This window comes from Artibeus jamaicensis, unplaced genomic scaffold, assembly GCF_021234435.1.
Source record: "Artibeus jamaicensis isolate MK-2021 breed Jamaican fruit bat unplaced genomic scaffold, CSHL_Jam_final scaffold_1019, whole genome shotgun sequence".
NCBI lineage: Eukaryota > Metazoa > Chordata > Mammalia > Chiroptera > Phyllostomidae > Artibeus > Artibeus jamaicensis.
In genome coordinates, this window is record NW_026522025.1 from 30,852,048 (window position 1) to 30,878,263 (window position 26,216).

Sequence of the window (26,216 nt, forward strand, 5' to 3'; positions counted from 1 at the left end):
AAGGAGTGTGGCACAGGAGTCAGACTGCCTCCAGAGCCAGTTTCAGAGCGTGTGTCTCTAGATACCAGGCTCTGTGAGAGAGGTGCACATGCTGGGGATATGATGATGATGACTGAAGTGCCTGAGATAATGTGACACCTCAAGTGACCATGGACTTGGGGAATGGAGCGAGCTGAGTCGGATGCAAGTGGGCAGATCCTGGGGAGCACGGGTATGCAGAGTCGGGAGAAATGAGGCTGGGGTCAACAAAACATGAACATGTTCTGGGGTCTGATATGGCCCTTTTCAGCTTTCTGAACAGCTGCCATCTTGGGCTGTAATAACACAATGTCATAATTTGGTTTACAAATGAACATATCACTTCTAAGCATATGTAAATACTCTATTACATTTATGTAAGGGAATCCTTCATACCTGAAAATGTCTATTCACTGAAAAGAGCCTGAGACTTCCCACCTATTTTTCACCATGTTTCCACCCTTCACTTTCCTTCTCTTCCTCTCCATTTCCTGCATTTTGCTGCATTGAGACAGGTGGCTTTACCCTCCTGCTAGGTAACAAAAGGAGTGTCTGAGACCAAACTGTCTGTTTACTCAATAAAAGTCAAGTGTCTCAGACACTGACACACACCAAAATTCAACTGTTGCTGCAACAACTGGCAAAGATTGTCAACAAAAGCTAAAGATAGCATTTATGTAAGTTTTATCTTGGTCTCCTAGATAAGCAGACTTCAATGACAATGACGCACAGTAAGAAATACACTTTGCACTGGAATCTGCAACGCCCAAGGGAACAGGTATGTGCATGTATGTGTATAAAAGGGACAAAGGTTACACGCACACACATACACATACACAAAAAAACCCTGGCTGTCTTACAAGTAATGAATGCACTCTGATATTGCAATTTTTTCAGTTTGATTCTAGTTCATTTACAAAAAAGCAAATAAAAAATGGAGTGACCCACTAGGTGGACTTCATGATCCACTTTTGAGTTGAAAGTCTTAATTTGACAATTGCAATGCAGACCCAGAATGTAAGGATAAATCCATGGTGTTACAATGTTCATAGCAGCACAATTTACAATAGCCAAGAGTTGGAAGCAACCTAGGTGCCCATCAGTAAATGAATGGATCAAAAAATTGTGGTACATATACACAATGGAATTCTATGCTGCAGAGAGAAAGAAGGAGCTACTACCTTTTGCAACAACATGGATGGAACTGGAAAGCATTATGCTGAGTGAAATAGGCCAGGTGCTGAAAGACAAATACCATATGATCTCACCTTTAACAGGAAGCTAAACAACAGAACAAACAAGCAAGCAGAAAAAAAAAAAAACAAAGACACTGAAATAGAGAACAAGGGGACAGTGACCAGAGGGGAGAAGGAAGGGAAGTTAAGGGGAAAAAAGGGGAGGGATTTGGAGGAACAAATAGGAAGGACACAGGGATGAGAACTAAGGGGGGTGGAAATGGGAGGGAGGTGGGGAGCAAGGGGCGGGGGAGGCTGGGATGGGAGAAATAGACAAAAAACTGTACTTGAAAAATAACTAAATAAAATTTTTTAAAAAAAGAATAAAGCTCAGCCTCCCCTTCCCTTTCCCTCTAAAGATAAATAAATAAAATCTTAAAAAAAAAAGAATAAAGCTAAAAAAAAATCCATGGTGTTAGAGGAACACCCACGAACAGGTGAGCAGAGGAGGGTAGGGAAGGCCCAGGAGCTGCCTGCTCTCCTTCTCTTCCACTGACAGCTCCAGAAAAGGGTGAAGAGGAAGGGAGGGCAACATGGAGGTGACCACAGACTGAAAGAGTACAGTGAAAAAGTGCACTTTATGTAAAATATTTTTCTCCTGGCCCAGGAGTGACCCACCAAGACAATGTAACTCAAGAACCCCTCTAATCACTTTTGATGACCCACATTACTACCAGGCATCATTCACAAGGCAGGTATTGTGAGAAAACTGATTTTATCCAAACCTTACTTAGAATGAATATAAATTCTGTGAGTGTGTGTGTGTGTGTGTGTGTGTGTGTGTGTGTGTTTTAAAAACAGGCCAAAGGATGGTAGCTGTCACATTTGCAGAATTCCCAGTCATCAGGCTGACCTCAGGGCAGGCAAGTGTTTCAGGGAGTGTGTACCAGATCACAATGGAGCTCTCGGCCGTGCTGAGGCCAGCAAGCTAGATCTTGTATGTTTTTCTGCATTTAAGTTCAAGAAAATGCTCTAATGTAAATCCCTGTCACCCTCCCCCTCCCTAAGAAGCTTCTCTCTGGAGTCCAGTTCAGAACAATATTAATCCTCATTTTTCTTGCAAACCACTCAGAGGGCTCGGTTATCCAGCTCAGTGCTCACAAAGAAAAATGCAGACACAGACATGACAATCTCACTCCCCATTTTTACCTCAGGCAAGTATAGCTCCAAGACACACAATTCCGAGCCCTTGTCCTACAAACTCACAATTTCTCCAGTCACAGCCACACCTTGTTTGCCAGTCATTAAACTCTCTTACCAAAATCTTCAAACCACTCCTTCTACAGGGGCCAAAAGAGCACGTGTGAAGGAGTGCACTCCACTTTTAGTAATGGCTGCTCGGCTATGGAAAGGGGGTTACACTGAAAATTGATGCTGTTTCCCCGCAGCCACAGACCCACTCGTTATAACCAGTCAAATACACTGTGAGAATGAACCACAACCTGTACATCAGTCTAAATGTCTCACACTTGATGAGCACTATCACCATCAAATATAGCTGAAATAGGCTACCTGGGGAAAAAAATTGAATTTCCCTCGGGCGTTCTCCTGTAAAGGCTTAGCGGTGGATTTCCACCTATTTAGTATTGCAGAAGTGTAAAGAGATATGATACAAACAGTATTTTTCAAGGTCCCTTCCTAGGCCTAAAGGCAGTGTGGTCTGAGAATGACAAACATTATAATTGTTTTAGCACATTATGTGTTTTTCACACATTCTGGGTTTCTTTAAACAACAACAACAAAAAAATGTTCTGAGTTTCCACCCAGATTCCAAGAGTGCGCATCACCAAATCCTGACCCTGGACCCGCAGGCTGCTGGTAGAAAGATGTAAGAACGCAACCCATCCTGAAGCAAGGGGGCGTGGGGTTCAGGATGTGCTGCTTCCCTTGCACTGACCCTCAAAAAAAAAAGAAGAAAGATGCAAGTTCAGATGGAAACTATGCTTTCCTGTCTTAATCAATGTAATCTTCCTTTAATTGGTTTAGAATGTCACCAAAGAAGCAGAGTTAGAATCAGTTTCTAGCAAATGATAAAGACCACCATCTTCCTCCTCCTTTATTTTTCTTTCCTTCTTTTTTTTGCTGGATGGGCAGGGGTCCAAATGGCCAGGATATCACCACTGTAAGGAGTGAACCTAGGCAAGCAGAAATCAAGCATGACCTGATATGCTAAAGAAACATTTGCAATTTTGAGCACGATTCCCAGAACACGCAGGCATGCTGGGAAATGGGCATGGCCCTCTAGAACTTCTATGGAGAAGCCAAGTGGCACCATGTGTTTGAAAGGCTTTTCATGGTTTTCTTCTCACCCATGAGCCAGAGTAACAAATGTATTTTACATACCCAATCAGTACACATACAAACACATTTGTATACAAATGAAAAGAGTTTTATAAAACAGTACTGAGCCAACTATGACATTTTCTATTGATTCTATTGCATTAAAAATGAACGAGCTGGTCCTGATCCACTAAACTGATTTCATGACCCCACTATAGCGGTGGAAAGCAGCAATCTGAAAACACACAGGAAACACAACCATACAAAAAAACTGGTTTTGAAGCTGTGCTCCATTCAGAGTCAAATGGCAGTTTATCTCTGGTCAGTCCCCCTTTGAACTAGGGTCCCTCTCCTTACCACCATTTTCTCAGAGAAAGGGGAGCTGGAAGTTGAGGGACCTGCAGGAGGAGTCACCAAAAGCAAGGGCAAAATGGTTTGAGTATCCCAAAATAAAGCACTAGGTTTCAATTTCTCCACATAAACCTCTTGAACTGTAAAGTACATTTACATCACAAATGGCCTAAAATATGACATCAAACTGCAGTTATATTGTTCTTTCTTCATAAAGTGAAAGTTCCTTTATGACTAAAAAAATAATGATTAAGAAAATAAAATGAATTTTTTTCTATTATTATCTTATAATTGCAACAAGATAATTTAATTAATTCCAGGTTTTCCTAGTCATTTCAGGCTAAAAATGTCTATGTTTACCACAAGCATTATGTGCAAGTTTAAAAGAATTACATCAAACTTGTGTTCACAATTTAATTTGTGCAGAGCTTACTACAGAAAGCTGACATTGAAACAGTTATCTTTTACTTTTTTGTGTTCACTCAGAAACATAACTTTACGCATTTTGGAAGACCCAAGTCAAAGTTTTTGACTTGAAAATGGAACTCAATTTTAGCTCCAGGAATGGAAATCAGCACATGTGTGGTGGGTTTATAAGCAAGAACTGCCCTGGGCAAGTTGAACCTTTTAGTTACAACAGAAAAACACAACTTACAGCACATAACTTGTTCCCACTTGCTCTTCATTCCTTTGAGCCACTGATTTAAATTGACCACAGAAACATCCAGCAGGATACACTGACGAAAGTGGTGTGTGATGGTAGAAATTCTGTGGGTCTAGGACTCATGCTCTTTCAATGACTTTTACTTAAAGTTTTCTACAGGAAAAGTTATTTATTAGATGAGCTATAATTAGCTGAGCAAGCAGGGCTTTTGAAATAGAGTTAGCAAATTCAACTTCATTTCATAATGGGTTATCATTAGTAAGGCATGAGTTTATACAACTGGTTAATTAAGTAGGATAAGTATAATGTCTTAGGCTGAATAAAATTCAATATTTTTATTCATCAAGCCATAATCCCACATTGTGAACATAAGTTATCATAATTTCTTCTTCCATTTTCCCCATCTCCTTTTTTCCTTCTCACCTTCCATGTCCACCCCAAACACACCCTGTGTTTCCAAAGCGAAAGCATAGCCTCTCCCAGCTGGAATGAATATTACACCATATCACTAAAAAAAAACCCAAACTATGGTTCCCTAACCCCTAGAACAGTGTTCTATCCCTACCATGCTGCTTTCTAGCAAGTACAAAATGCAACCCATAATTACAGGTTCACGCTTAATTTAGGCTGCACTTGATTTATTAGTGTGAGATTCAGTGATGTCTACTGACAAGATGAAGACTTGTGAATAAAATACATTTCAATATCAAATAGAAAATAGTTTCCCTTGCCTGCCATTGACCTTTGAACAACATGGGTTTGAACAGTGTGGGTCTTCTTGTATGTGGATTTCTTTCAATAAATATACAGTTGGCCCTCTGTATCCCCAGGTTTTGCGTCTGTAAATTCAATCAACCACAGATCAGTATTTTCCATCTATGGCTGGGAATCTGCAGATGCAGAGGGCTGACTATATGCATTATTGTATGCCATTTTAAAAAAGGGACTGAAGCATCTGTGGATTTTGACATCCACAGGCATCTTGGAACCAATCCCCTGCAGACACTGAGAGATGACTGAGTTTGGGGGGAGTCAAAGTTATAAATGGATTTTCGACCACTCAGGGGTCAGCCCCTCTAACTCCCCCAGTGCTTAAAGGTCAACTGTATACCTACATATTACAGATGCCAGATTTGCCTGACATGCCCTAATGTGGCAAATTGTGACCAAAGGGGAAATACTACTGTCCAGTCCAATGACATCATTCTACAACCTCAGGAAATGAGTCTCAAACTTGGAGTCCACCTCAGGGTTGGTTACACCGTTCCAGACTGTGCTAGTGAAGAATCATGGAAGGGGTGCCAGACCCTTATGGAGCGGGCAAGAAGAGAAAAGATGGGAGTACAGTTAGGAATGAGGTGTGCTAGGCCCCTAATCTCTCTAGGCCCAAAACAGGAAATACAGTTAAAGATGAGGTTCTCTTGGTGAACTTGGACCTGGGTATCCAAAAATCTCAGAGATCTGAGAGGGTATGGGAGGGCTTTTTTCAATCCTTCATCCTTCCCAACCTTAATGAGATTAGAGTCCTTACTGTACTATCACCCTCATCCTATCTGATAATGCTCTCTCTCTCCGAAGGAGGCCCCTCTCTGCCTTCCCCTGGTTACTTCTAGCTCAAAAGCTGCTTCTTCTGAGGAGTCCTGGCATGGGTCAGACACACTTACTGCAGTTTCCATAGCACCAGACAGAGCTCTGTCGTGAAACCAGTCCTCTTGCTCTGTGAGCGTCTGCCATCAGTCTACCTCCCTGACTGTGAGGTCCTTGTGGGCAACAGTCAAATCTAATTCATTTACATCTCCCCAGCTCCAAACATTGAGTCTGGCAGGTAGTAGACAGTTGCTGAATGCACAAACATGTATGAGTGATACAACTCTTATTCCTTCACCTTTAAAGAGCACAGTAATTTTAATGCAATCATGGCACTCATAATTACTGCGATAAGCAAATTAGAAAACTATAATATTTTTAAACAAAATAAGAACAAAGGAATTAAGGTAAATTTTTAAATGAAGCAAAGGTTTATTTATTTATACATATTCAAATCAAGAAAAATATTGATGTGTTCACCTTCACTTGAATGAGAACTTACCACTATATGACCATCCAGCTGCAAAAAGGGGTGTGCTTAAAAGTTGTTTTTCTTTAATTTGCTAATATAACTAAGTCACATTTGCCCACATGAATTTGTTGGGAAAAATCAAACCAACCCTGTAATATTTTGTACTTCTATCTTCATACTCTGTTGCGCTGATTTCTCTGGACATATCTGCCTGGATGATCTAGACATTTTAAAGTCTGGTGATTTTTCTTCCTTTCTGATCCACCATCTGCAGTGAAATTGCCACCAAGATGCAGATTTTCATGAAAACCCTTATGGGGAAGACCATCACTCCCGAAGCTGAACCCTCACATACAATAGGAAATGTAAAGGCCAAGGTCCAGGATAAGGAAAGAACTCCTGAGCAGCAAAGACTGATCTGTGCTGGCAAGCAGCTGGAAGATGGACATTCTCTGTCTGACTACAACATTCAGAAGAGTCCATTCTTCATCTTGTGCTGAAACTTCGTGATGGTGCTAAGAGAAGAAAGAAGTCTTATACCACTCCCAAGAAGAATAAGCATAAGAGAAAGAAGGTTAAGCCGGCTGTTCCGAAATACTACAAAGTGAATGAAAATGGCAAAATGAGTTGCCTTCATTGGGGGTGCCCTTCATATGAATGTGGTGCTGGAGTTTTTACTGCCAGCCATTATTGCAGCTACTGTTGTCTGACCTACTGCTTGGACGAACTTGAGGACAAGTAATTGTGTGTAGGTTAACAAAGCACATGAACTAAAAATTAAAAAATAAATAAACGAAGCCTGGTGATTTATTCCTTTCCACGTGATGCCACTGCCTCTGCAGCACTCAGCTTCAGGAAGACACTGCACAGTTTCAAATATTAAATTATTTGACAACGACGAAGTGAACTTAAGATGGCATTACATACATGCATTTTTTAATGGAATTTGTTGTTTGAGATTACGAATCTGCCAGTCCATTTGAAAGAAAAGTGCCTGATTATGAAATGAGCCTAAGGACGCTGACAATTTAATACCTAATACCAGTTTAGAGAAAGCAATGAAAGCCAGCCTCAGAGATCAGGGGAGCATTTTGATGAAACATCAGGGACTTCGTTACAATAAATAAATATTTATTGACCACTTGGGGTGAACAATGAACACACTGTGTTCTGCTGAAGATATAAATGAAACTTTTCACTCTCTCATTAGATTTCAGTTATTTTACCTTTGGTTACAATTGTCTTCATGGGGGAATGAACTGTAACATATGTCCAGATCTCCAGTCAGAAAACTGGGCTTTCTGAAGTGGCTACGGATTTTAATAATGAACGCCATAAAATAAATAATAACCACAACTCACTTTTTAAACCTGCATCTCCAAATTTATATTGAGGTTCATAAGAGGCCATGAATAATTAATTTATGATGAAAGACAGTAGAAAGTAAATCTATTTGTTGAAAAATCTTAAGTAGATTTTTGTGTGTTGTGGTTTATATTAACAGATGGATACCTACCATTACTATAATAAAATTAATTTTGAAAAAATCCGAGCTCATTAAGAAATAAAAAACATGCAAAACCAATTTTCCAGCATATCTGAATTACAAGAGATCCATCCCTGCCTCCTTAGTCTTATAATGATTCTCTAATGATTCTAGGAATCCCTGCAGAAAGCTCATTTTCGCTAATAGTATCTAATAGAAGTTACTCCCTACTCATCATGTTCTTTATTTCAAGGCTTTCAAGATCAACTGCATGGGAATAGATTACATTACTGGATGCATCCCAGTTTTCAAGAGACATCAATTTGCAAATGCTTATTGCTAAGGCCATGTAGGAGAGCTGAAAAATAAGCCGAAAGGCAGCAATTGTTCTCACCGGCTGGAGGGGACCATTTATCAAGGAGCACTAATCTGCTGCTGTGTGAGGAGCCTCCAGCAGATTCCCTTTCCATGCTGGTGAGAAAGTGATTTCTAACTATAGCTCATGGTAGTTTTCTCACCTGAAGTTACACAGCAGTTTAAGGAAGTATGTGTATTTAAAAAAGCAGTCATCCAGTCTTCTGGTAAGTAAGACACAACTATGTACAACTGTGCCCAGGCAATTTGGGGGTTTCAGGTAAATGACTGAATTATTATTTTTAACTAAAATGGAAACAACCTAGAGAATGGAAGTAAAATAATTCACTTGGTTAATATCCAAGTTAGATCCTATATTGTTAATGTGTAAAATGAGATTCGGTTAGTTATGCTACTTTAATATATTGATTTAATGTTCTATAATGATTAACCACAACTGGAAATAAGTACTTCAAACAAAAATGACCTTCACATTCTCAGGAAGACCTCAGATCTGTCACTTATTAGCTATGTGATTTTGGACAAGTTATTTAACCTTTGTTACCTAAGTCTCAGTTTTGTTGTCTTTTAAATAGATTTAATAATGATAAGTACCACCTTTTGGGATTCACACACACATACAACTTGCCACATGCTAACTAGTCATTAGACATGATCTTGATGCTCACCTTGTCTCTAGGATCAGCACAATTATGCTTTTTTCCTGACCAAAGAAGAAATAATACAAATATTACTAGGAAGTGGATTTTTGCTCAGGCTCCAGGACCAAAATATGTAGGACCAAAATATGAAAGTCCCCTTAAGAAGGGGACTTTCTATCCAAATATGTATTGTTCATCCCTTCCGTTTATGCCCTTATGCCCCACCCCATGTCTAATCTACTTTGGAAATTTATTACCTTGTGCTAGACACTGCTTTCTTCCTAAGAGGTCCCTAATGATGCAAATGCTCTGGGAAAGGGTAATTAAAGCCATTATCACTTTGTAAGGATGAGTTTGTGTGTTCTTCCCCTTGGATGGAGTATCTGACACTAATACTTGGTACCCGGGAAAGGACAGAAGAGCTGTGAAAGAAGGGCGAGAGGGCACAGGATCTATTTCACAGTTCTGCCTGCGTAAGCTTTGTCAGATGGTCATGTATTAGGCACTAAAAACCTTCTAGAAGGAAAGTGAAGCAAATGTCATTAGTAGTTGCCTCTGCAGAAAGGAACTGAGTAGTCAGGTACGAGAGTGGGGGGATGGAGAGTGAGGCATAATTTCCAGAGGCATGTCCTCTTGTGCCTTTTAAATTTGGTACTTCAGGCAGGTATAATCTATCTCAAATTTTTAGTTTAAAAAAAATCCTCACACCCTGTCACTTATCTTACTTCAGTATTTAGATATTTGTTTATAGGACTCTGACATTTAGAAATTGACTTTCTCTCCAAAAAGTGAGTTGGAATCAATTAAAATGTGATTGGTTTACCAAGGCTAATGTATTTATTTCCAAAGTATTAAACATATTAAAATATTCATATGCCTGGAGATACAAAGTTATTAGACAATTAACCTTTGCTGACTTTCTGGATAGGCAGTTTCTTCACTAAAACTCAAGCTTCCTGCAGACAGGACCTGTGATCTACTAACCTCTGGAGGCCTGACTGTGGCGAAGAAGTTCTGTTCTCAATCCTTTCTTCCAAGGAAGAAGAAAAGTCGTTAAACATAACATGATGCTTTGATTAAGGAGAAAATTCTCAGCGATTTTATTAAAACAAAACAACAACAAAAGGGAGAGATAGGGAAAGGGAGAGAAAGAGAAACATCTACACTTGTAATGAAAGTTTTGGGATTCTACTGCGTGGGAATGCTTGCAAAACACCAGCTATGTCACGATGAAGAAAAACTAGGTTGGTCTAAAATCGCCGACACATTTGCTCAAAAATGTACTTGTTGCATGGCTATTGTGTGCAAGGCCTTGGGGATAAAATGTTGAACAAGGCAGACATGACCCCTGCCCTCACAATTTTCTTAATAGTGGGAGATACAGAAAGGTAAGCAGGCAATTACCATGTGGTGTGATAAGTACCATAAAATGGAGGACAAAGGGTTGGTTATAGGCACTCGTCAAAGGAGAACGAATCTCATGTTTGGGAAAGTGATATCTAATATCACACTGATTGGGACTAGAGCTTTACAGTCCTACAAACCTGAGTTCAAATCATGGTTTCACTGGTTTCAATCTATACAACCTTGGCCAATTTATTTAATCTAAGTCTCAATTTCATTAACTTTAAAATAGGAATAATGCTATACTGAGCTTAAAGGGATGATGTGAGCACGCATTGAAATTCATGTCATAAATCTGGCAGAATGTCTGGTAAATGGCAAGCACCCAATAAAGATTTGCTAATAACATTAATGGGAATAGTAAACGAAGAACTGAAGCACGAGTACAATGAGGTAAAGTGGAGGAGAGGAGGGGAGAAGAGCATCCCAGGCAAAGGACAAACGCATACCCAGAAAAGCAACACCATGGTGAGCTTGAGGCACCTGGGGTGGGGTCAGAGGTGCAGCTGAAGCTGGAAGAGCAAAGAGAACTAAGCTCAATGGGTTTGTCAAGGTCATTAAAGGCCCCTCAAGACTTTTAATCATAGGTGGGACAGGATCAGATTTGAGTTTTAGGAAAACCAGCTTGGCCACATATGGAGAATGGACTGGAAAGTGAGGAGACAGTAGGCAAGGGGATCAATGATAATAATTTGAAAATAATGCTTGGCTGTGGAATTTCACAGGCAGAGAGGCAGGTGTCTCATTAAAAATATACCTAAAAACACTCCAACAAGGGCCTTAATTATTATCAGCTTGTTGGTATTAGCTAATTAGCATTTCATTCACTCATTTATTCAGTCACTCAACAAGCATGTATTAACACCACTGAGGATGAGACCTGGTGCTCTGAAAGAGTTCAAACAGAGCTGGTCACCCTGCCTGGCCTGCTTTCCAGAAGCACCCATGCCCAACTGACTTGGCCGGAAGGTCTGTTACTCTGGTGACCCAGATCACGCGCAATGGCAAAGGTGTTTTTTGGAGAGACCTCACACCAGCAGGAAACTCGAACTGGGAGGCAGCGCTACATAGATTAGGCTGGAACTTAAGTCATGAAGATGACTCCCCTTCACCCTGGGACGGGAAAATGTCCTGTTAGTTACATTGGTGTACATGAGACTTCTGACTGCTCAAGAATGTAAATCTTCCATGACCCATTGTTAAATGAACAATAACTAATGTTCATAAAAGGTTCTGTCCTATAAATTTCAACTGTATCAATACACTCATTACAACAACTCCATCATGTAGGTATATGTCCACTTTACAGATGAGAAAACTGAGGCAGGAGATACTTCCCAACATCACAGAATTAGATACAGTCTCATGTTCTTATCCACTACATTACATGGCCTCTGGCAGTGGACCATCAGGCTGATGTAAGAGTAAACTCAATTTAAAATATATGCCTCAAAAATTTGACAGGGAAGAAAGATTATTGCCCACTTTAGTTATCAGGAAGGCCCAAATTTGGAAGGTTTTATTATAGGAATAAAATGAAATGGATGATTAAATACGTGACAGTCTCTTAACATGAAATTGAACTACTATGCTCATTAAATGAGTACTATTTTGAGAGGGCTTTTCAAATCTATTTTACCCCTTTAAGTACAAACCACAGCTCTGCTATATGGCCTAGGACACATTAGAAAGTATTCAAATGGAGTTGTATGCTTACCACTTTAAACCAGAGTGGGTCATCTCACAGACAAAGATGGAGAGGCATGGCAAAGGGGATAAAAGAACTAGGAGAATCAGACCTGTTACTCTTTTGGTTTTCTGCTAAGGCCACAGTGAAAAAAATGCTGATTATCTCATTGAGAAATAAATGGAATATGCTTCCCTCAGAACATGTAAGGTTCTATCAACCAAGCAATGAAGCATGTGTAGAATATGCTCTATGAGGCATTTGCAAAGTGAACTGAATAAAGGCAAAATAGGAGAAAAAAACCTCTAACCCTCCAGATATGAAAGAAACCACCAGCTTTCTGCAATGCCACTTCATGCCAATAGCAACACAGAGTCTTGAGCCTGAGCTCTCAGGGGCAAAGAGAGAAATCCCAGCCCATATGGCATTTTTAAATCCAATCTCACCCTATTTGTCTCTTCCCACAAGCCTACCTTGTGTCTAAAGCAATCACGGCCATGTTCACAGCTGCAATATTTTAAAGTAGTCACTATCCCTTGAGAACACAAAAAGATCTAATTGTTACGAATTTAAAAATATTGAGGATGAAAACTATGGAATTTGCAAAACGACCATTTCTAATTAAACACACACAGACGCGCGCGCACACATTGAAAGCCTAGCACAGCTTTTCAACTTCGCCTATTTCATGCTCACGTTCGACCCCCGCTCACCAGCAAACCACTCTCCTCGTATTCGTTCACTTCCCAGTCCCTATCTTCGGACTCGCTCTCAACCACTGAAAAGTAACTTGAGGCATCCTACGTCCGTGGGCACCGACACCCCGTTAATTCATCTGACCCGCCCTACTCCCAGCTCTAGGCAGGACTTGGGGGGTCCAGTGTCACCAGGCGTCATTACTCCCTGGAGTCCTCGCCCAGCCTCCACCCGCTTGTTTAGAGCAGCGCCCTTCCCTGGCAAACACTCTGGGGTGTACTGTCTTTGCTGCTTTGTAATCTTTACAAATAAAAATGTTCGTAAGATGGATTCCGCACCCCACCCACCTGCCCGAGTCTGCACAACCCCACTCAATCGGGTCCTCTCCAAGGCACCCCTGCTGCGCCAGCTGCAGGGAGGCGTGAACAAGGAGCTTCTCTCTCTCTCTCTACCTCGCTTATACACACCCTCGCCCCGAACTGGGAAGTTTTGAACTAGCCGGCGGGGGGGGGGGGGGGGCCGGTTCCGAGATTCCCGGGGCAGCTCCATCTGGAGCATCAGGGGAGCGCCCCGCGCGCGACCCCGGCCGCGCCCCTCGCGTCGCCCGGCGGGCAGTTACCTCCTTCCTCCGGCTCGGCGCCCCTGGTCGGGTGATGAGGGCCGTCTCCTCGCAAACCACGGCCACGTCCTCCACGAACACGCTGTCCGGTAGGCTCTCGTCGGCCGGCAGCGTCACCACCTGCAGCCCCAGTTTACTACCCAACACGCCCACGTAGAGCTGATACTGCCGCTCCGCGCGGGCGAAATCCACCTCGTCGCCCTTGGTGCGTCTCAGCGCGTGCTGGCAGAGGGACTCCGGCAGCGCCCGAACCACGGCGTGGGTGGCTCGGCCGAAGGCGGCGGGATGGCCGAGAGATGCCATGGCTCCAGGCAGCGGCGAGGCGGCGGCACCGGGCAGCGGCAGGTCCTCCCGCGAGCAGCGCGCGCCAAGCCTGCGAGCGCCCGGCGGCTCCGCTTGGCAGCCGGCGAACGTGGTGCTAAAGCCGCCCGCTCGCGCCCGGAGCCCTGCCCGCGCGACTGAGCATGCCCAGAGCCCCGGGCGCAGCCCGCGCGCCCACCCCGCGCTCCGGGGTTTTGCTGCAGCCGCGGGGGAGTGGACGTGGCGAGCACCGCTCCGGGCGTGGGGCTGGGGGAGGCCACTGTGGAGCGGGAAGTGTGAGAGGTGGGCGCAGGTGCGGGAACCTGTTTCGCTAACAGTCCGGGAACCCGGACCTGCCGCTCCCCGCATTCCGGCGCAGGTGCACACTACACCTCTCCTAGGCGAACTCGGAGATGGCAGCTGGAGGGCTTCTTGGTGGTCAGGTGGCAAACGATGGAATTATTCTTTTGTGGGTACATACTTTGACCTCTCTCCCTACTCTCCTGTTCTCAGGTTGCCCAGCACGTAGAACCCTCCACCCCCCAGTTCTTAAGGTGAGACTGTCTCCTCACCCAAGTTCACATTATCTTGACTTTCTTTTCAAATGGCCCCTTACCCCACATGAGATGCGAGGTTATGAAAAGATTGAATTCCTGTGTTTGAGAAAGAGGAAGAGTCCACGAAACACATACAAAGAGAAAAAAAGACGCATAGATACTCAACAGTATTTCAAGGACAATCACAAACAATGTGACTCTGGCATGTTTGTCTGCAGAACCCACAGAGGAAGGGAGGCAAAGACCAAACGTGCTTTCGTCCCAATAGACACGTGCTCACCTTGTGCAGTGTCTGAGGTAGGTGTAGCAGCATCGCAATTCCTCCTCATTGAGTGAGAGGGTTTCTAACCTCCTCCTCGACCTTCCTCTCACACCTGGACAACTCTGTGGAATTCCCGTGGTGTCTGTTGAAAGTTTCTTTTACCATAGCCCGCGAGGAGGGCCTTTCCCTTCTTACTAGCACTAAACTTTTTTCACATCGTACATGCCCCAGATTAAATAACCCATGGGTTCTGATTTTTGGGGGGATGAGAGAGATATCCACTTTAAAAACCAGATTGTAACTACAAAATAATCTCAGGTGGTCATCTTTTCTTCACATTCTGTAGAACATTTCTAATTTAAAGATTGATTGGATGCTAGAACATTAGATTCGAATGGGACCCTGGGAACCCGTTCATCTAACTTCCTACTCCTTGAATTACAGTGAAAACATCTATGGCAGTCACTGATCTTTACTTAAGCATTTTAAACCTCATGTACTTAGAAAGTGTATTCCACTTTTGAAGAGTCTTCATTTTGGGCTTATATCCCACTGGTTCGAGTTCTGCCTCCTGACATTACCTAACATGCTAGTTTTCCCTCACCAGAGCCCACTCACACGTCTGAAGACGGTTTGGATGTCCTGGACCACACTCTCTTCCCACCCACCATCCTGACACCTTCCAGTCCTTGAGCTGGAACCAGCAAAAAGTAAGAAGATATTTGGTTTCTAAGTCCCTTCAACATTCTGGTCATCTTCCTTTTGATACACACCAATAATACTTTTAAATCATGGTATCCTGAAAAGAAACAATTCTCCCTGTGTGGTCTGACACCACACAGACTACAGCAGAAACTTTGTTCCAGATGCTAGGCTTCTAATAGTACTGACTAATATTGTATTTGCTTTTTTGGTGGTCTGGTGTCAAGAATCAGGTCACAACCTTCTTACGAGAACCTTAATCCTAGATTTTGGGAAGTAAGGGTTTCTAGAAGCAGATCTATCTGAGGATGTTGGGACAGTTGTGCCAAGTGAGCCCAGAGGAGATGTAATCCGCTTTCTCTCCCTTTTCCCAAGGGTAAAACTTAAATTTACCCAGACTATGTGACATTTCTGGCCTTCAAAAATTAAAGGTCTTGCTCTAGCTGGTGTGGCTGAGTGGACTGAGTGCCAGCCTGCGAACCAAAGGGTTGCTGGTTTGATTCCCAGTCAGGGTACATGCCTGGGTTGTGGGCCAGGTCCCCAGCAGGGGGTGTGCGAGAGGCCACCACACATTGATGTTTCTCTTCCTCTCTTTCTTCCTCCCTTCCCCTCTCTGTAAAAAATAAATAAATAAAATCTTCAAAAAAATTAAGGGTCATAAGTGAAGGACAGCTCTGACCCCAACACTGGGGAATGGGACCAAAAGGAAAATAACGAACCTTTTTACTAGGTTCTACTTCTGAGGCAAAACTTAAGGGGACCCAGGCTTCCCCACTGGCACCAACTTAGTGTCAGAAATCACTGAATGGTGTGCTCAGACAGTGCATTCCAACCAGTGCTGCAGGGGAACATTGGCCATGTGCTGAGCTTCCCCAGGTTAAAATATGGAACTTTGTTCACACCTCTATCCCAAATTGAGGCTCCATCCACCTCCAGTTGGATGGAGCCTCTACCAGTTGGCCTCTACCTGGCAACCTTAATGCTTTGGCTGACACCCAGTGCCCTGAGCCTAACTATGAACAGTCCTGTATACCACTTTGGGCTCATGTCAGCCTTGAAGCCAATTAAGATCTGCAAGTTTTTCCCTAAACATTGATGTCGACCATATTAAATTGGGCTGCTGGTTTTAAAAGTCTTAATTTGTACTTATCCCTATTAAATGTTATCTGGTTCATCCCAACTTGCCTAGTTTTGATTCTGTCCTCTTGTGCATTATTTATTACCTCTCACTTTGTGTCATCTGGAATTTGATAAGTACGCCTTCTGTCTCCTCCAAGCAGTTGTCAAAAATCGTTAGAATGTGTATATCAGTGAAGAGAATAATAAAAACACCAACTGCAGTCAATTATCATTTATATGCCTTCCTGCTTGAGCAATGAAGTACTGTTTTTAGGAAAATGGATTTCATTTAGTCTAATATACTTATAAATTTATTTCCCCCACAAATACTTATTGAAAATTCCCAAGGCATAATATGTGCTTCTGAATTACACAAAAAGCATATAAACATGATCCTTGACCAGCAAGCATAAAAGCAAGAGCTCACAATCTCACTGGGAAAACAAGATACCCAAAATTGGAGATATAATAGGGTATATAACAGGGAGAGGCAGCAAAATGCTACAGGAAGTTGGGGGAAAGATGCTCACTGTGGCTAATGGGAATGGAAGAAAGCTACTTAAAGGCAATTGGACTTTATTTAGGCATTGAATAATTTTAGAATGTTAATAATTAGGAATTCTAATGAAAAGCAAGGGCTAAAGCCATACACATGCTCAAAGAACAATAGATCAAGTCAATTCATGCATGTATCAGTTAAGGTAACTCTAGCTGCTATAACAAAACAACTCCAACACGTACATGGCACACGGCTGATAGAAGGGCATCTCTTGTTCTCTTGAAGTTCTCACACACATGTTCCCAATTGGTTCTCAACTTTTCTCCAACATTCAGGGTCCAGCCTTCTTCCATATGGTGGCTCTGGCTCTTCAAAATTTGGCATCAAGTTCACTATGCTCACTTTCCTCAGGCTGAAAGAATGAGAAAGAACAGGCAGTGCTATGTGTGAGAGACTTGATGCTCATCACCCCTGCTCACATTCTCTGGCTAGAACTCAGTGACATAGCTATAATAGCCATGGGGAAGGTCTGGAAAATGTAGCCTCCATGCGCCCAGAAGGAAGATGAAAGAGGTCATGGAAATAGCTGGTTTCTCCCCCAGAGTGCAATGGGGAAAATGAGAAGTAAAGGTAGATAGGTGCCCTGAGCTTTTATCACTTGAGCAATGGAGAAACTCATGGTATGGAGAATGAGTACAGCTTCTGGAGCCTGACTTTGTGGCTAGAAGCTTGGCTCTCCTATTTTTATTATTGTATGATCTTAGACGTGTTACTTAAAAGCTTTTTTGCCTCAGTTTAATCTTCATCTGTAAAATGGGAAATGATTAATACATCATCCTAGGGTTATTATAAAGGCTAAATCAATACTTCAAAGTGTTTTGAGAAGTGCTTATAATAGTACCTAGCACCTAGTAGGTACTTAATGAGTATCATTCTTTGACAAAACAGATGGCTTTGAACACGATTTTCCACCAAAGGCCAAACCACATATCCACACATTTATTGAATAATCAGAGTCACACGGGCATCTCGATGCTTTCAACAGAACCAATTGTCTTCCTGGATTGACAGACCAAATCCCACCCATATATTTAATCATAGATTTAATACACATTAACTGAGCCCTTACTACATGCAAGGTACTGTGCTAGGCACTGCGTGTACTTGTGAATGAGAGTGTGGGGCTTCTGGTCGATTGCTTCTTTTGCTCTTCCACACACTTCAAAACCTTTGTGATTAATTCCCCATTTAAAGTCCTTCTATTTGAAATAACTAGAGCTGTTCTCTTTTCCTGGCTGAACACTGACTGATAAATATTTTTTTCTTTTTCATTGATAATATTGCTGGTACCTGCCTTTGAAGTCAATTTTAAGTAACAATTATTTCAGGATTTAACAGAGACATTCTTGCCTTATTGCTTTCTTGAAGTAAATGCAAGATTTACGTTGATTGGTGATGGGTGTTTGGGGTGGGAATCCTGAAAGAGATCAAGGACTCAAGGGTGTGCTTATCCATCCCAAGTGCTAGAAATACTGAATCAAGTAAGCACCATGAGTCTGTAATCTGACACTAAGTCCTAAGTGTCCCCACATGAGAGTCATTAAATTTCACACATAAACCTTTGCTGTGACAGAACCCCATTGGCACAGAATTCCTTTGACTTCCAAAGGGTGAGTGATGTTTGGTCGAATGTGCAAGCATTGGGTTACAGACCTGAAGATAGCTGCTTTCATGGTAGCCAGGGCTCTGGTCCCTAAAGTCAAGATATGTAGCCTCCTAACCTTGGTTTCCTCAACTTCCATCTGGGAATTCATTCATTAAACAAACAATTACCAAGTCCCTAAAATGTGTATGGCAGAGGAATCTGTAAAAGCAGTGACTAAGGCATCGTGTACCTGACTTTGACGCCTGGCCTTCCTCCATTCTAGTTGTATAAACTTGCTGTGCTCCACCATAGACTCATGGTGGACTCAGTGGTGGACTCATGCTCCACCATTTCTGTCTTGCTGTAAACCCTGGAGGACAGACCTTCATGGACGGTCTTAGCGGGGATCTCATTATTGCTGGCTTTGGCCAATGGGAGACACAGAAGATTAGAGGGCAAGAGGAGGGAAAGGTCAACATATTAATTCCTCTCACTGCATTCCTGCTCTTTCTTGGTTCTAGCAACAGCTGCATCCTCCTATAATCACAGCTTCTTGCTGGTGGTTTCTGGCTGGGTTCTAATAACCCAATGCAACCACCTGATGGAAATAAGTAGCACATATTTCCAAGTCCACTTTTAGCACAAGATATTATGAATATTCTTGTTTTAAAAGATTTTATTTATTTATTTTTAGGGAGAGGAGAAGGGAGGGAGAAAGAGAGGGAGAAAAACATCCATCATTTGCCTTTCACACACCTCCTACTGAGGACCTGGCCCACAACCCAGGCATGTGCCCTGACTGGGAATGGAACCAGTGACCCTTTGGTTCACAGGTCGATGCTCAAACCATTGAGCCATACCAGCCAGGGCTGAATATTCTTTAAAAAATGCAACGAAAAAAAGGCAACTCTGTTTTCGGAAACAGCATTTAGCAATATTTAGTGCACAAGGAGGCTCCACCAGGGCCATCCACTCTCTCCAGCTCCTCACAGTGTTTGCTTGTATTGCAAATGCTGTCATTCTGAATGTTGATCAGAGTAGCTGCAGAGGTGGTCATCCGGTCTGACATAACACCCATCCAGTACAAGTTTGATGTAAAGATGTTGACAAGCAGTGAAGTTAGAATTCCTAACTTCTATGATCTGGAAAGAAATGGTCAGTTTACTGCACTTCAGCTTGAACTGTTTGATGATGCTCCTTGAATTATCTACACCCAGGCGTGGCAGTGACTCCCTGTTTTTGCTAGTCCTGGGTGCCCTGACATCCCTTGGGCATATTTATATTGTCTATGCCTCCAAAAACATATGAGGGAGGACCTAAAAAGCCCAGAATTTATTTATTAAAAATGTGTATTTACTCTTACATGTTTAAAATTTTCACCTTTCAAGTACTCTCCATTCGATGCAATACACCTATCAAGACTTTTTTCCACTGCTCAAAACAGGTTTTGAACTTGTCGATTTTCTTTGCCTTTTAGTACTTCTGCTGTTTTTTGTTTCACTGCTTCCACATTGGTGAAATCTTACCCTTTGAGGACTTTTTTCATCTGGGGGAACAGCAACAAAAAAAATTCTCTCAGGGGCGAGACTGGGCGAATAGGGAGGGTAGGGCATGGGGGTGATGCCATTTTTGGTTACAAACTTCTGAACACTCAGTGCAGTGTGGACAGGTGTGTTCATAAATCACCCATCATGAAATGGGCAAACGTGTTGAAAGAGTCTTTTTAAAAAATGCACTGAAGCCGAGTGCAGCTTCTCAGAACACCACCAGCTTGCACACTGATACAGGTGGGTTTCTGGAACACTCGCCTAGTGGGGGAAGGCCGTGTGATAGGGGGCCTGCCCTTTGGAAGATAACCCCAGCTTTTGGGGGCCCCCCTTATATCCTTTATTAAACATTCTTTTTGAAATTCTTAGCAAGTATGCCATTTGTATTTTACCAGGGTGACTCACTTGAATTGATGTGTAAGTAAGACTTACAATACCATGTTCTCTGAGATGTTTTGAGGCTGAAAAGTGGCAGCATGTACCAAAGGTCATTGCATACACTGGCATCAGCAAGTATTCAATTAATATTAGTGGTTAGCTTAATATTAATAGCTATTGTGTATTTAGTGCCAAGCACTATGATGAATACCAAAGTTTCCACCTCCCTCTGGGTAAAATGCCCACTCCTATCACTCAAAACACACCCAAGTTCTTCAAATGAGATAACAAATAAAGTGTCTACCTCAGTAATGTGCACATTGAAAGCACTCAGTAAGTGCTCTTAGCGCTTCAAAGCTCAGCCTTTTTTCTTTGCACACCCTCCTACACAAGCAATAGTTCTTTTTTCTGAATTTCTGTAACACTTCCTGCCTGCCTCTCTTATGCTGCCTATTACTTTCTCTTAGCAGTGGAACAGCCCGTGGATGCCAGAGCCATCTATCTCATTGCAACCACATTAGGGGCTAATGAGATCATCCAAGTATACTGGGAAGTACGAAGTACTGTGTACATGTACTGAGTTTGAACAACAAGTTTGTGATGGATTATGATGGTATCCAGAGGTTAATGTAGCCCTGAACTTTTATAATTCTTTTCAGTTTCTCAGAGCTTTTTGCAGCATTATCTCTCCAGAAGTATTTTTAATGATTTTTTTCTCACCCAAATGTATGTCTGTGGGGGAGGAAATAGATTAAGGGAAAAGCTCTTTCAATTTTTAAATAGTCTAAATGAAGAAAAGAAAAACGTTCTTTACATTTGAAATTGTTATATATATGTGTGTGTGTCCATGCACTCCTCCAGGGTTCTGATTAGCCCTCTTCATTTCCTTATGAAATTAAGTTGTTTTGTTTCCTCATGAAAAACAATGAAATGTGAGTTTTGCAATACCAGGGCATTGCCAGGTTTGCTCTCGTGGTTTGAACCCACAGTTGTTTTAACACAGCATCAGCACACACATGTCCTGGGCACCCTGCCTCCTGCTTTCCTCTTTTACATCAGCAATACTGCTCTCTCCACCTTCTCTCATTTTCCCTTCCTGTAGCATTACATACTCCCTCCTGTGGGAGAACTAATCTAAGCCTGTGACTTCAAATACCACACCCATCCTAACAATGCCTAAGTCTTCGTTTGTGGTCCTATGCTCTTTTCTGAGTTTCAGAACAGCCTAGAAGATGCCCCTGCTTGGCTGCCCCACAGGAACTTCAAAGTCAACATGCGCAAAGCTGAATTTATGCTTTTCTTCCCAGAATTGCTCCTTCTCCCCTTCTATTCTCTCTTCTATTCACACAGAGAATTGCTCAAGCCAGTAATCTGAGTGTTACCTTAATTTCAGTTTCTCTTTTGCATCCATTTAATCACTCGTCATGTTCTGACAAATTACTCTCCTTAAAATGACTCAAATCTTTCCATGACCCTTCACCTACTCTGCCACCACCTGGTCTGGAATATAATTATCGGTCTCCTGGATTATTTCAACAACCTGCCTATCCAGAATGGTCTTCCTAAACTGCAAGTACGACCATGTCACTCTCCAGCGAAATCCTCCAGTGGCTTCTCGGTACCCTCATAATGAAGTCCCAGTGTGTTACCATGGACCACAAGACTCCCTCCCCCATCCTCAGTCTGGTCACTGCCCTAATCTCGTACGTGGGCCTCTGCATGCGCTGTTCTGTAGCCCGGAATGCAGTTGAGCCATCCCTGCTTTGGTAACTCCTAATCCCCCTTAAGACACAGTGAAGGCTTCACTCCTTCCAGGAAGCCTTCCCCGGGTCCCCCAGCATGCATGTGATATCACCGTGTCCCTAACTGCCCTCCCATCACACGGTACTGTATTATTTGCTAGTCTGAGGAACACATCTTTTTACTGCTGAATCCTCAATTCAGATATTTAGAGAATGGTTTAAAGCAATGAGTGGCATTCACTTCTCCCTACTTTCATCTGCCCACCTTCATAAGAATGGGTTTCAGTTCTTGCAAAATAAGAGGATTATGCCAAGTCCCCTTCCAGTTCCAAGAGTCTATGATTCTGTTGCTCCAAAAGCCTGTTAATTGCCCTGGGGTTGTAGAGAGTTCACAGTTGGGGTTTGAATCCTGGCTGTACCACAGCTGTGTGACAGTGCACACTCTGTTTAACCTTTCTGTGACTCAGACCTTCATGTGTAAAATGGGAATATAGTAATCCCAATCTCAGATGGATGTGAAGAGGATAAAAATAAAATAGAAATTAAACAACATATGAAACATGATTTCTCTCTCCTTCCCACTAGTTAAGATACTGAGGAATCAGCCAGGCTTTTGTTCAAATCCTGTCTCTACCACTTACTCCCGTATGATTCTAGCCGATCAGTTTTATACACAGAACTTTGATTTCCTTCCTTGGTAAAATAAAGATGACACCTACCTTATGGTGTTATAAAAATGAATCAGATGATCCATGTAGAGATTTGTAGTGTACAGATAGAATAAGTACTCAACAAATGTTACTGGCTTCTGTGATAATGATGGTGAACAAGAACAAGTAGGAGAAGGAGAAAAGGAAGAGAATATGCAAAGCCAGGCAATACTCCCTTTCCTCGCTCCCATTTCATTCATGGCTGTGGAAAGCTTTACTTATCCATTCTAGGGTCGAATCCCATTACAACAAAAATTGTTGCCCAATGTCCCCTGATAAATGGGAACTTTCTTGTATTGAATGTTGGTGAACATTTACTGCACTTTAACAAATTAGGTTACCTATATTCCATATGCTTGACAAAGTAGAGGCACAGCTCTTACAAATACAGGTCATATAAAAAATAGTGTCAGATTATTTCGCCACATTTTTTTCTTGCCAGCACCACTACAAAATTATATTGGGTTGGCCAAAAAGTCCATTTAGTTTTTTCCATAAAATAAAAGACACATATTTTGTTTTCCCCTTTAACTTTATTGTCTTGGATATTTTGAGTATGTTGGCTATCTCCCACAAGGTATAACATTGATTGTTCTCAGGGTCTCCATTTGATCACTAGCAACCTCAACTGGTCTACCTGACCGTGGAACATCGTCCAGTGAGAAATCTCCAGCACGAAACTTTGCAGACCACTGTCAATACATTTGATCTGTCACAGCACCTTCTCCATACACCACACAAGTCTTTGTGTTTCAGTTGTATTTTTACCTTTCTTGAAGTAATAAAGCATATTATGCTGAAAATGTTGCATATTTTCATTTTTTTATTAAACTGGCTACACAAAAACTTACCAATTTCAATAAGTTTTTTTAAAAAAATCATGCCAATATGATAGTTGTCACAATACAGTCTAACCAAATTGTTTTGAATAAAGTTAAAGCTAACTAAGCACTGCTAGAGCCATCTTATGGAAAAACCCAAATGAATTTTTTGGCCAACCCAATAGTAGGGGTCTTGTAAATTAGCACTTGCATAATGAATAAATAGGGAATTTATAAGTTCTACTGGTTTTAGGGAGACAGCCTCACTATCCTCATTACCTGAACTCTCACCTTGAGGTGGTTTTTACACATTTCCCTATTTCACCTGTTTTCTCTTCTGAATTATCTTTCCTCAGCTCCTCTTCATTATGAATTTACTATTCTCACTCTTTGTTCCAGTGATCTATCATTGCATAATAAACTGCCCTGAAACTTAATGGTTAAAAACAATCATTTAATTTTACCAATGATTTGTGGATCAGGAATTTGGGGAGGGCTTGTCTAGAAATCTCCGACCCACAAGAAATCAGCTGGGGCAGCTGAAGTTGGAGGATTCGCTCCCACAGTGGTTTCCTCACTCACATCTCCTGGGCCTCAGTGTTCCTTGGTCTCTCTCTCTCCACTTAATTCTCTTCCTCCAGGGCCTGGGTGTGGCTTGGACTTCTCATTATAGGCGGTCTCAGAGTGGTCTCAGAGTAGTCTCACTTTGGAGTGGTGGTTGGCGTCTCAGAAATGAGATGTGGATGCTGCCAGGCCGTTTAAGGGCTGCAGGGAACTAGCCTGCATCACTGTTGCCATTCTGTATCAGCAAAAGCAGTCACAGGCCTGTCCAGACCCAAAGAGAGAGGAAATAGAGAACACTCTTTTTATTAAAATTGAATTTCTTGGGGCAACATTGGTTAATAAAATTATATAGGTTTCAGGGGTATCATTCTATACTACATCACCTGTATATTGTATTGTGTACTCACCACCCCAAGTTTAGTCTTCTTTCTGTCACTGCCCTCCTCTTCCTCGCCCCCCATCCCTTTCCCTCTGGTAATGGCCATACTGCAGACAATGCCTCTTGATGAAAGGAGTGCCCATCATTAATCAGACACACTCTTACTCTTCAAGTTCTGTTATTATTCCAATAGAGTAGTTATAGGACTCTTCCAGAGAATTTGCCTTTCATTTCCTGAGGTTTTGCTAATCTTTTATGAGTTGAATTGGGGTCCATTCATACATATTTATTTATACAACTATCACTACTTATCGACTAGTGCTAGGCCTAGTAGGGAAGAGAGCTATAAAGCAAACAATCACATAATTAAATACCTATAAACTAAGTGCTATAGAGGCAAAAAACAGGGTACCCTGAGCATATATAACAGAAATTCCATGTATTTGGGAGATCAAGGAAGACTTCCCTAAGGAGGTGACTTTTGAGCTGAGATTGAAGTATTGGTAGGTATAACTAAAATTGGAGAGAATATTCCAAACTATGGGAACATACGATCCAAGGCAAATGGTGAGAGGGAGCTTAATGTGTCTGAGGAAATAAAAGAAAAAAATCCACATGCTACGGCTGGAAAGTGGGTGACATGGTTAACTTCATTTTAAAAGTGAGGAAACTGAGGGTCAGCGCCCAGCTGAGAGCCTGATACAGCGTAAGGGCCCCACCAGCCATGTTTCCCCAACGATGGGGAGTGCACTAAGGAGCAGCCTGCCCTCTGGCCTCTTCCAGGGTTTTCTACACCTAGAAGAGTGCCTGCTACAGACCTAATGATGTCTTATGTGAGAATCATCTAGATTCAGAAATCACCCTAAGGAAACATTATCTGCAGAAAATATACATAACACATTGTACATAGTACAGACAAAAGTGTAGTTTAAATGTAAATCAAGACCAACCCATGCCAAGATTTTCTAACTCTTTAAAAATGATATATGATTCACACTACTATCTCCATTATACATATTTCAACTTTTATGTGACAGGTGGAGGAACATGGTAATTTGTGTTCATATAGCTCACATAAGTAGCTACTTGCTAAATTTTCCAGAATTTATTCAAACACCTCATCAAATTAGTACATGCATTAACATAAAATATAGCACAGATTATCTATAATTTATTGGTATGGGATGTTTTATATGTTTATACTCTAGTAGTATACAGACTTCGGTTTTCTGCTTAGTTCTTGTTATTTTTAATGTATTTAGTATAATTGAAAAAACTGATGAGCTATGCCATCTGTCAACCTGAAAGTGGAAAAAACTAAAAATCTTTAAAAAAAAAGACTTTTAAAAATATATAGAAAGAAAAAACCCAAGATAAATATCTTGGAAAACAATTATTTTCCTGTGATAGATGCATCCCTTTAGTTATTATCAAGTAGTCCCCCCATGCCCATATCCATGGCTTCACGTTCTGCAA

At 41.8% G+C, this 26,216-nt stretch overlaps 1 protein-coding gene and 1 pseudogene across 2 annotated transcripts in view; one reads left to right on the forward strand and one right to left on the reverse strand.

Annotated features, from left to right (window-relative positions):
• The window catches only part of DDAH1 (dimethylarginine dimethylaminohydrolase 1), a 142,705-nt gene extending 128,542 nt beyond the window's left edge, over nucleotides 1-14,163 (reverse strand). Inside the window, exon 1 of one of the 2 annotated variants that reach the window (XM_037136541.2) lies at nucleotides 13,516-14,163. In XM_037136541.2, the coding sequence (XP_036992436.1) occupies nucleotides 13,516-13,818 (303 nt within the window). In that variant the 5' untranslated portion in view covers nucleotides 13,819-14,163. Of the gene's footprint in view, nucleotides 1-12,913; nucleotides 13,059-13,515 lie in introns of those variants that run through there. The other variant, XM_053655442.1, reaches the window with a different exon arrangement.
• Nucleotides 6,898-7,350, forward strand: LOC128625863 (ubiquitin-40S ribosomal protein S27a-like; annotated as a pseudogene).
• Nucleotides 14,164-26,216: the final 12,053 nt, after the last annotated feature.